Here is a 12,259-nt window from a genome sequence, read left to right on the forward strand (position 1 = left end):
GGGGCGCGCGGAGGGGAGGGCGCGACGCTGTCCGGCGCGCGCGCCTTTTCTTTCGGACTTCCTGGAAGCGCGCGGCTGTCCCCCCCCCCCCCAGTGCCTCCCCCCTGCGGCACCTGTCCTCGCCAGGCTCCGCCTCCCCCCTCCCCTCCCCTCCCTTCCCCTGGGGCGCGCGCCGGGCTGCCCCGGGTCTCGGGTGTGTGGCAGGAGGGGACGGCGGGGTGGGGCGGCGCTGGGGGCGGGAGCCGAGCCGAGGACCGCCGCCTGCCTGCCTGCCTGCCTGCCTGGCTGGCTGGCTGGGAGCGTCGGCATTTGTCTCGGGCGGGCAGCGCAGCGCAGGGCAGCGAGCCGGAGGAGCCGGAGGAGCCGGGCGCGCCCCTCTCCCCTCCCGCGGCCCCGAATGACGGGCGGCCGGTTCGACTTCGACGATGGCGGCACCTACTGCGGCGGCTGGGAGGAGGGCAAAGCGCACGGGCACGGGCTGTGCACCGGGCCCAAGGGGCAGGGCGAGTACGCGGGCTCGTGGGCGCACGGCTTCGAGGTGGCGGGCACGTACACCTGGCCCAGCGGCAACACCTACCACGGCCACTGGGCGCAGGGCAAGCGCCACGGGCTGGGCGTGGAGGCGAAGGGCAAGTGGACGTACCGGGGCGAGTGGGCGCACGGCTTCAAGGGCCGCTACGGCGTCCGCCGCAGCCTCGCCAGCCCCGCCCGCTACGAGGGCACCTGGAGCAACGGGCTGCAGGACGGCTACGGCGTCGAGACCTACGGGGACGGAGGTGAGCGGCCGGCCGCTGGGGGGCGCTTTCGGGGTCGTTTGCATTTCTCCCCCCCCCCCGCGCCCCGAACCTGTTCGCACGTGACGCACCCGGACAGATGCGTCCGGGTTCGGCGCTTTCACACCTGCTGAATAATCCGCTTTCAATCCACTTCCGATGCACTCTGCGGCTGGATTTTACTGTTTGCAACGACCAGATCCGCTGGCAAAAAAATTGTGAGAGTGGATTGAAAGTGCATCGTTGAGCAGGTGTGAAAGCGCCCTTAGTGAAACGCAGGGAGGAATGCTCTCCATGCCCGCTCAGCCTTTGAGCATCTGGGACCCGCCTTCTTCTTATGAAATACTTGGGTGCCTTTCTGCGACGCTCAAAGCGACATGCAATAGTTACTCTTTTTCTCGTAGGGGGCAGCTTCCTTCCTTCATCATAATTAGGCAGCAGTCCCAGTTTTTCTCCCATGTAGCTGTGGGCTGTCTGTTTGCAAGTTCGAGCTGGAGGCTAGTGCTGCTGATACTCTTGCTGTTAACTCTCCCACTCCTGGAATTGAAACAGAAGGCAATGGAGTTGAGTTGAGGGGCAGATTTAACACATTTTGCTGGTTTTCCTGCCCAGGCTCTCTGTGGCACATCCATGCGGTCTTTTGCTTCTTGGTGTTCACTCAGGAAAGGTGTGGCAGCTGAACCATTCCCTAAACTGAATTCGAATCCTCACTTTTCCTGCAGCAGGTTATCAACAAGGTGGGGGAAAGGCCATCATGTTACCACCTGGTCATGTCACAGTGTGATTAAAAATGTTAATGAAGGGGATGTAATCTATAGTATGCACTCTTGGTCCCTCCCTCTTATCTGCTTCTGCTTGGGCACACTTTACATTAAGCGATATGGGTTGTGCTAGCGGCTGTCTTTTGAAAACAGCCTGAGCTAGCTTTTGGTTTATTCCGAAAAGCAAGGAGTTCAAAGTCTTTTTCAAAATTCACTGTAAAGATTCTGCATTTCCAATGCCATCACTATTTTTGGGCAGCTGATAGAACTATTTATAAGTTTTGTATTTCTGGAACTAAGGATTATTGCAATTTGGAATTCTGCTGTCCCTGATGGTAAATTCATACAAAAATGATTTTGTTATAGTATCAATACCCATGTTCATAGGTGCAGTATTTAGGAAATCTCACTGTCTTCACTGTAACTTGCAAAACATAGAGTTGAACAAATTATCTTTGCCTCTGAGAAAAATTGTTTGTGGTATTAAGTGGTAAGGAGAATTGAACCACCCTTCAATGTGAGGTAGTAGATGGAATGGGCTTCCAAGCACTGAATACAAAGAATCTGAAATGTTTGTATTGCAAGAATATTAGAATAGTTCACTTTGTGGTGTGTTTATGGCAGAAATAATGTTGTTCTAACAACCTATTGTTGTTGTATATTCTGTTCAATTTCGGTTAAGAATTCTGAATAATTTTTACCTTCTCTTATATTTCAACAAATAGCTGAAAATCCTGAGTTTTAAGAATCACATATGGTTGTAATTGTAAAAGTAGTGTTCATATTAAAATAACTACTTAAAATATCCACTTTGAAACAAACATATACTTGGCCTTGGTTTCTAAAACTGTCAAGATAAGTGTGCTAGACACTAATCTTTGAGTTTCTTCTGGCATCAAAGTAAGCATGAGGAGTATCAGACAGAAGTTCATTCAGGTCAATTAGGAGCACATCTTGTCCAGTTAAACAGTTTCATTGACATACTGTACTTGGGTCATTTTGTGCACTGTACCAAAAAAAAAAAAAAAAGGCCTAATCCCCTGATCATTTACACTGAAGAAATCTCTTTAAAACTACAGAGTTGATTTATTCAGGATAAATTGGATCAATGCTTTCAAAATGTATTCAGTTGCAAACGAAATCCCACCACCTCATTTTGCTGTGGGAGAACCTGCACATGCATGTTTAAGATGTAGGCATATTCATTTTTCTTGCTTGGCAGCTAGAGATGTAATGGTGCAATTCACTATGACACCTAAATCTACACATTGGTCTGCACTTGAATATAATCAACGTTATTCTGAATGTTTTAAGTGGCAGTCTCCATCTATAATACCACAGTCCCCTACCTGTTCAGTAAAATGGAAAGTACTTTAGTTTCCACAGAATTTACTTGGAAACTTTTTTTAGGATTACAGCTGGATAGCCCCAATCCTCTGCACATTTACTTGAAAGTTAATCCCACTGATTGTGGTTGATCTTATTTCCAAGCGTGCATAGGACTAACTTCCAAGTGAACATACAGAAGATCAGAATGTCTAAACTGAAATCTAACTTGATTTCAGCATAATTCACAGAAAAATCTGTTAAATTGGTAAGTATTTCTAAGTTTGGAAATGATATACTGGGTACCTTTTTACTGCCAGAACACTGAAGTGGATTTTCCTACATAAAAATTTAGGACAAGGCATGGGTAAAGATACTGTGTGTAGCCAAGAAAAGGGCTTCATTGATCCTTCAGCACTTTCACAATATGTATGTTAGTCCCAATCCAGCAGAGGTTAGCCATGACTATTCCATTGAAACCAAGGAAACATTAGTTTCTAGCTTGTCCCATTGAAAACAATGGATGCCTCAAGAACCTTGTCCTAGAAGGTGGTATCTTTAAAAACATGATTGGTAGCATTGGGTTTAGAAGTGAGAAGAACATGCCATCAAGTCACAACTGAAGCATGGCAACCCCAGCTGTGTCTCGCATCCAACTACTGACTGTGGCAGACCCTCTTTAGCTCCCAAGTCCTGCTGAGTGTGGGCCAAACTGAACTATTTGGACTAGTTCAAATCCCAGGTCAACCCTAAAACTCTATTTCTGACTAGCCCATCTTATGATATTCAAGGATAAACTTAAGCATTCCCATATAAACATCTTAAGAGCCACTATATTTGCAATGGAGCCATGCTAATTTATGACAATATTAAAGCCCTACTTTGTCATTTTCATTGGCCAGCATCCAAATAGATAGGCCATGGCTAGCTAACCTGTGATACAGATACCACAAGTGGAACCAAGGGTTTGTGGCATCTCTGGACAAGAACAGGAGTGCCAGTAAGCTTGCTTACAATGTCAATTCCGCCCTACTCTCTTTCCTACCCATTCAGTTCTGCCTTGCTTCCAGGTTCCCAATTCAGTGAAGTAGAGATGAAGCCATCCCAAGGCTCGGTGTATGTACTATGTCATAATTTAGGCTTGGTTTGTGGCACACGTACAAAAAACGATTGACCAAGCTCATACAGTCACAGTGGATTTTTTACTTTGATCAGTGGATCCTATATTATATAGCAAACTGCTCTTATGGAAATACATGAAAATAATAACAATAATGTAAATATTCTTAATGTAGGCTGTTTTCTGTTTACTCATATCTACCTAAAGAATTCTTGGGTGGAGAGCAGCAATTTCAGACTCTGCACACATTTTAGTGAAAAAAAATTGGACTTGAATATTCAGCACCATTGACATGTACTTAAATGCAAAAAAAGTGTTTATTCCTTTGCTTTATATTTCCTTTAAAAGGTACTTACCAGGGACAGTGGACAGGCGGGATGAGACACGGTTATGGTATGCGGCAGAGTGTTCCTTACGGCATGGCAACTGTGATTCGGTCACCCCTCCGGACATCTCTGGCTTCGCTCCGTAGTGAGCAGAGCAATGGCACTGTTTTACATGACATTACCTCGGACAGTCCAGCTGGTACAAGAGGAGGGTTTGTCTTGAATTTTCACAGTGATACCGAAAGTCTTGGTGGTAAGAAAAAAGGAGGCTTGTTCAGAAGAGGTTCCCTTCTCGGTAGTATAAAACTTAGAAAATCAGAATCAAAATCGTCTATTTCTAGCAAACGTAGCTCTGTCAGGAGCGATGCTGCTATGAGCAGAATTAGTTCTAGCGATGCCAATTCTACCATTAGTTTTGGGGATGGGGACTGTGATTATTGCCCAGTGGAAGACCATGTTGACGCTACCACAACAGAAACGTACCTGGGAGAGTGGAAGAATGACAAACGTAACGGCTTTGGTATTAGTGAGCGCTCCAATGGTATGAAATATGAAGGGGAGTGGCTAAATAATAAGAGGCATGGATATGGATGTACCATGTTCCCGGATGGCACCAAGGAAGAGGGGAAGTATAAAAACAACATTTTGGTCCGTGGAATAAGGAAGCAGCTAATACCAATAAGGAACACAAAAACTAAAGAGAAAGTGGAACGAGCATTAGAAGGCGCCCAGCGTGCAGCAGCCATGGCCAGAACCAAAGTGGAAATTGCAACTTCAAGGTATGTATCTTCCCCCCCCCCCCCGCCGTGCGTGCTTTAGTTTCGCAAACCGAAAACCTGTTTTCAGCTAGGCATTTACGTTGGTAAAAATACAGCTATGAAAGCACAGGTTTCCATTTCAAAGGGGGTGAAACTATATTGGCTGTAGTGGAATTGCACATGAGACTCTAAACAGAGAATTTGGTTCGATAGTTTTGGGAAGGGGTTTTAGGGTTTTGGAATGAGACAGCATGGCAGGGTCATGCTGTGCTGTAGTAGAATTACTGACATCTTATTAGTCACCTTGGTGGCATAGATACGTTTCAGGAATTTAGTAGGGTTGCCAACTCCATTTTGGGAGATTCTTGGAGATTTGGGAACAGCAGATATTGGGGAAGGAGCTCTGAGGGGATGTGATTCCCCGCAGTCCATCCTTCAAAGGTGCAATTTCCTCCAGGGGATCTGATTTCTGTACCCCGGAGATCAACTGTAATGCCAGGAGAACTTTAGGCCCCTCTTGGACATCGGAAGCCCTAGAATCTGATCATGTATTCCATCCCCATCTGCTGGGGGTAATCTTGAACTGTTTCTGTTCACAGTCCCTAGCCTGTGAGAAAAAAAGGAGTCTCTGTTAGTTTGGTTAAATGCTCTACTATGTTCAGCTTGTCTGATTGGAATGGCCCATAACCTCCAGTCCCATAATTATGATTTAGTAGGTAATTTATTTAGGATATGGGTTAGGCACCTGGACTTACAGAGGAACGTACTTTTAGAAGGTGAAGCAAAACAGCCATATTATCTTTTAAAAGAGCACTCAGTAATTGCATTGCTATAAAATGTATATGAAAGTAAATTAATAATGATTTTATGTATGTCTTCTGTAGTTCAGGTTATGCATACAAGAGGATGCGTCTCATATAGGTAGTTGCAGCTGTCACTTGGTAGTATATGGATTTGCATGAAATGGTCTTTCAGGTTCTCTAACACAACATCATGTGTTTATCTTATAGACAGGAATTATGTTTTTCTTAATATTGAGATCTTTCAAACACATTAATAGTTTCATCTAGTAACGGATGTTGGTCCTCAGGCAAATTGTTGTTTGTTTAGAATAGTCTAAGCAATAACTAGAAGATAATCTTTTTAGGGTACATGCATTGCAGTCTCAGCAAGAAAATATTCCTCTACACAAGCTGAAAGGAAATGTTTGTGTTTCACTGTTTTAAAAATGACCTTGTGCAAATGACCCCCTGACATTTTGATTATAGGCAATAACTCTTGGGAGTGCATTCTCTGTATATGCAATAGTAATAATTTTCAGAATTGTCAAGGAGCAGGGAAGAAGCTTCATATTTGAATAATATGCTTGAAAACAGTTTTTAGGCATATGTATATATAAATTGTATATTATAGTACTCAGCTTTAAGACTCTGCACCTAGAGTGAAAGCATACTTGGTTACACAATTTGCCCTCCAAAGAATGTTGGTATCTTGATTCCATAAAAAAGTAAGAAAGAACTTGGCAAGCATTATCAGCTAGCAGCATTGCATCAGTAACTTAGCCTGAAGTGTGTTCAAGGAACCATTTTATTAGACAACAGATTAAAAGCTTGTGATTTCCCCTCCCCAAATTTCCAATAAAATGCACTTTGTATTGCACCATTCTTGAAAAACTAGATTGTACTTTGGATGAACATCCTTGGCATTTTTTAAAAAGTTAAAACTTTTATGAGACTTTTACTGGTTTTCTTCAAGAATATTTACAGTTTGTGAACCAGCTCCTAGGAAGTTGTCTTCTAATGAGTCATATTTTTGGTCCATCTTGCTTTTGGCCGGGAAGTGAGGATAGGGTATAAAACCAAATAATAAATAAAGTGTACTCTGATTTGCAGCAGTTCTCGAAGGCCTTGTGCTCAGCCAGTGGTTTTAGCATCTGGCTGAGGGAGAACAAGCAAAACCGAATCCATATAATGGTTGGCAAGGCTGGTATTCTAGCTGTTGGGCGGATTGAATCTTGTGTTAGCTGACTTGATTTAAAAGTTAAATCAAATGCTTCTTAACCCAGCTCTATAATTTGGAAGGCAGGTTAATATAGTATCAAGGAATGCTTTTTTTTTTTTTTATAAGTACACTAGGACCAGAAATCCCATCTAGACACAACTGATCTGGCACACTGGTCCATGCTACTGTAACCTTAAGGCTGGATTACTGCAGTGTAATGGGGCTGCCCTTAAAGATGACTCAGAAATTTACTATAAGCAATTGTGGACTCATTCAGAAATCTGAGAAAAAACCCTAATTAATGCTGATCCTGGCCCACATACATCAACAGACCCAGAGAATGGGGCCAGGTTCAGATAGGGGGTATTCTTTGCAGAAAATGAGAACTCCCAACAGAGGAGGGTTTAAGTGCCCCCCAAAAGAAAGGAACATTATCTGCATTTGCACGGACAACATAAATCTGCTGTAAGTGTGGGGGAGGAGTTAGTCAAATGAGGCCACTGGAGATCCCACCTCTGGCACCAGCTCTGCTGCTGCTTCTCTGCAGGTTGGCAGGCAGGGAAGGAGAAGGAGGTTCTTCCCAGGAAGTTATATCATCTGTGATTGCCCAATTCAAAATTTTAAAGAGAGCCTGAATGGTCTGCTGTAATTAAACCACTTGAAATATGACAAATACAGTACACACCATTGCTGAAACAGTGAGCATGGCCTGTTCACCATTTCTTTATTCTGATCACTCTTGAGAGTGTGCGCATTCACCCACAGGCCACGCTGCCTGAAGAACATAAGAAAAGCTCTTCTGGATCACAATAACGGTCCATGCTAGTCCATTGTCTTGTTCCCTCAGTTACCAACTAGATTCACTAGAAGAAGCACTAAGGTAAAAATCACTGTCTGCTGTGTCCTGGTAATTATGATTTAGAGATATATTACATCCTAATATGGAAGTCCCGTTTAGCCATTGCAGCTAATGGTCATTGATGGATCTTTCTTGCATAAATGTTCTAACCTCCTTTTGAGGCCATCTTATCCAGCATGCATCCGATGCCAGCAATTTCCATTGTGGGTGATATTTTCTTTTGTATTGAGTTCTTTTATTTTGTCTTGAGTTTTGGGAGAAGGATAAAAAGGTATATTTCCCCTTTCTCCAGGTTTCTTTAGTCTTTCCTCACAGGGAAGGTTTCTTACCCCCTCACATACCCCATCCTGTGGTTGATCTTTCCTGCACCTCTTCCAGTTTGATGATATCCTTTTTGGGGATTACTCCTTTATTGTAGTGGGGTGAAATATGCCTTTTCACCTGTACCTTTCCTAATGTATATTTGCCCAAGAAAGTAAGTAGCACTCTTAGTAGTTGCTATTTTTGGCTCCAGTCAGCAAGGGGCTAGTCGCATAGTGATGGGGTAACTGAAGCTTTCTGAAGAAGTGCTTGTGGTTCTGACGAGCGAAACATGGATTCATAAGTGGCAATCTGCAGAAGCTTTCTTTATGGAGACGAGCAGTTGGAGTGTGAAGGTGCTTGAGGCAAGATTAATGTGGGCTGGTGAATTTCACTGACACTAGGAAAGACAGTGTATTGGGGGTCTGGAACCTGTGTCCATATAGATGAAATTAGTAATCAAAGCGAACCTATCTTCCCGTATTGTGTATCAGTAGCAAAACCACTGAAACAACTGATTGCCGTAATTGTTGGCAATACAGCTGACTTCTCCAAGGTATCAAATCATTTAAAGCTAGCATGCATATGAGTCATTCTGTTCTTATTCTTGTTAACATCAGCTCTACTTTTTATGCGCATCTTTAAAGGGGTTTCCAAAAGCTGTCTCCCCTAGCAATTGTAGCACTATACAGAACATGGAAGTAGAATTGTGAATTAATGAGGGAGGAGAACAGGAATTAGCATAAGAATTGGTCAGTCCACATGTGTCTTTCAGGCATGCAGACTGTGTGCCTTATACTTTCGAACTCTTCAGTCTAGAAGTGTCTTACTCTGTTTTCGCATTGCTAATAATATTCCATATTAATTACATGCAGAATGCACAGTTCAGGATTCTCATCAGAGTAGGGAAAGATAACCAGATTCAACACACAGCCAAAGCGTTTCTGCTGCTGGAAATAATACTGGAAGTTACCCTCCCTCCAGAATATGATTAACAACTAGAGGATAGAGAGAAATATTCCACATTTCTCTGCTGTCCATGCTAATCTAAAGTTAAAAATCAGAGTCCCCTCTTTTCTTTTCTAGTTTTATTAAACGATCAAGTTACAAACTGGAAATTGTTTGCTTCTGTTGAGCTCTGAAATACAAAGTTATTATATAAAGTGTGCAATGGCTTAATTCAAAAAGTATTTGTTTTATGGCACTTCTGAGTAGCTTATAAATACATGTTATCACCTCTGCAGGATTCCTAATTTAAACCTGAATCCTTCTGTGTGTGTGTAAAGTGCCGTCAAGTCGCAGCCGACTTATGGTGACCCCTTATGGGGTTTTCATGGCAAGAGACTAACAGAGGTGGTTTGCCAGTGCCTTCCTCTGCATAGTAACCCTGGTATTCCTTGGTGGTCTCCCATCCAAATACTAACCAAGGCTAACCCTGCTTAGCTTCCGAGATCGGGCTGTACCATGCTGTCTTCCCTCCTGAATCCTTCTGCCTCTCTCATTATATACTGGCAGTGTGAGTATTACAGTGATTTGTTTTATACAAGGTGGTAAAATTATTTTTACAGGCTATCTAGACCTAGTAAAATCTAAGTAAGCTTGAAACATGACTACATTATGAAATCAAGTACTTAGGTTTAACAGGATTTTAAAAATACCTTTCTCTAATCAGAACATATATTGTTGGGGGTTTGGTGTAGAGGTGTTCAGGAATCAGATTTTGTATTGACACATACATGAGTAATTGTGAAAGAACATATTTTTCTCTAATATATAAGTAAATATGGTTGAATGGTGTGTTATCCTTGGTCTGTGCAGCCTGAATTCATGCAGAGATCAAGGGAGGCAGAGATAGTGATAATGCAGATGTTACCAGCAGTGAACTGAGAGAGTAATCACAGGTTTTTTTAGCAGATCAAGTGTTCATCTTACCAGATACCTAGCACCATTTAACACATGAAAGCAAACCCAAGTTTTCCATAGAGCATACATATAATAGGAAGCTGCTGGAAACTACAGCTGCCTGATAACTGTACCTGTAAGAGATTTTATTCACATTTTACATTTTCAGATGTACACTTAAATCAACTTAAGTGTACACCTAAAATTTTAGTGTATGAAGCAGCTCTTGAACATGGTGTATAAAGGCATGGTGTAATTGCTGGCACAGGCGAGTAACGATGCATTCCCAAATGTGACAGGCACTTTCATACCAAATTGAGGGATATTTTTCTACCTAAGAAATACATCTAAGAAGTGAAAAAGATGGAATATACATTGCAGTGGGAAGCAGACAGAAGACACTTTTCCTAATCTTTCATTCCCTAAGCAGGGGTCCCTGAAGTTTTTGAGCACGTGGGCACCCTTGGAATTCTGACACAGGGTGGTGGGCGCAATTGCCAAATGGTTGCCACGGGACACACATACAGAGACAAAGTGCAGTGAAGAAAAGAGGAATTTAAACAATACACTGGGAAAGAAGAGTGAGGAACAGAATAAAACCTACACTGGTGGCAGCTTCCACCAAAGCAATGTTATTTTACTTTGCACTGCCAATCAGTTATTCAATGGCCAATTAGAAGCCATGCTGGTGGAGAGCCCTACCTGGCACCACTGACTTTCTGAAAACACTTGGTGGATGTCTGGTAAGGTGTCAGTGGGCACCATGCCCTAAGATATATTGCCCCAGGACCCAACAAATCCCAATGCCAGGTTGTCACAGCATCTAGAAATTTCATTGTGGTGTGTAATGTATCTGCCTTCCTTCCTGTGAGGCTGAAGGAAAAGAGGTGTTACATCATCTCATGAAATTAAGGTATTGCAGTTGCTACAGCAGCCACAATATCTCAGCTTGCTCCAGTGGGAGGCCCAGATATCTTGCTGAAGAAGGTTTCCACCTGTGAATCATCCAGGCTGCCAGAGCCAGTAGAAATGCTGTGGTTGCAGCACTTCAGCCTCAGCTAGTTAGCAGTAATTACTCCTCATAATCACATTGGTTCAGGCCCAGGAAGGGGAACCAATTATGAGAATTGATTTGGGAGAGCTGAAGCATCTGGACCTATTCTGGTCTTCATGCTGGGCTCTGCCTCTACTGGCTTGTGCATGCAGTAGGGCTCCTTTTAGGGAGATATTGGATAGCCATCCATTCTTTGTACCTCCTGAAGCTCTTATGAGAGTGGTACTTGGTGCTTCTTGCTCTGTCTGTGGTTGGGTGAAGGAAGCTGTGGGCTTTGTACACAGGATGGGGCAGGATTCGGCCTTTTGTGCTGTGAGATAGGTGGCAGCGATTGGGCACCCGTTGGAAGGGCTTCAGGAGCATGGAGAAGGCAGAGAAGGGACTGCCGGAGATTTGGCAGTGCAACTTGTTCTCAGTTATTTGCACCTTTAATGGGACGTGGAGGTTCCTTTCTAACTCTTGTGGCTGAAAGCCTGAAATAAGAATTTGCTTGAGAGGAGGAGGGGTCCTTGGATGCCAAGCTATACCATGCTCACCTTTGAAGCAGGCTTGGGATGAACCCAGGGAGTGATGCTTATTGTTTGGGATGGGGAAATATTGCTGAACTCTTACTTTTGCTAACACCATACATCCCCAATTTCCACTTTTTCCTTGCCTCCTTAGTTATTTTTTTGTTCCAAGGATGAGTTGCTTAAATGATCAAATCCAGCCAATTTTTTGCCATTTGTGTGTCACAAATTTGACTTCGCAAATTGAGTATAGAAACCACATTTTGAAGTCAAACCCATGCTTTGCTGATATGAATGGCAGCAAACCCCAATTTTCACCATGAAATTTGAATTTGTTGGCACAGAAAGCTAAAAGAAGATACTGTTTGTGTGTGTGTATTATCATGACTACGTGATTTATTATGAAATGGGGCCTGGTGATGTCATAGGATGGGTGGAACATGAATTTTGCTCCTGATTTTGGGACTAGCTCTTCAATCCAAAGAAAGTTTTTGTCTAGCCCGCATTATTAGACATTACAAACTACGAAGTAAATAAGGAATCCCGTTGGGTTTTTAATACATATTAATA

At 43.2% G+C, this 12,259-nt stretch overlaps 1 protein-coding gene across 1 annotated transcript in view; it reads left to right on the top strand.

Annotated features, from left to right (window-relative positions):
• The first annotated feature begins 397 nt into the window (after positions 1-397).
• JPH1 (junctophilin 1) overlaps positions 398-12,259 on the top strand; it is an 83,413-nt gene continuing 71,551 nt past the window's right edge. The window contains exons 1-2 of the mRNA XM_056854556.1: positions 398-776; positions 4,329-5,085. Of these exons, the coding sequence (XP_056710534.1) occupies positions 398-776; positions 4,329-5,085 (1,136 nt within the window). The remainder of the gene's footprint in view (positions 777-4,328; positions 5,086-12,259) is intronic.

The sequence above is a fragment of the Euleptes europaea genome, chromosome 8 (genome assembly GCF_029931775.1).
Source record: "Euleptes europaea isolate rEulEur1 chromosome 8, rEulEur1.hap1, whole genome shotgun sequence".
NCBI lineage: Eukaryota > Metazoa > Chordata > Lepidosauria > Squamata > Sphaerodactylidae > Euleptes > Euleptes europaea.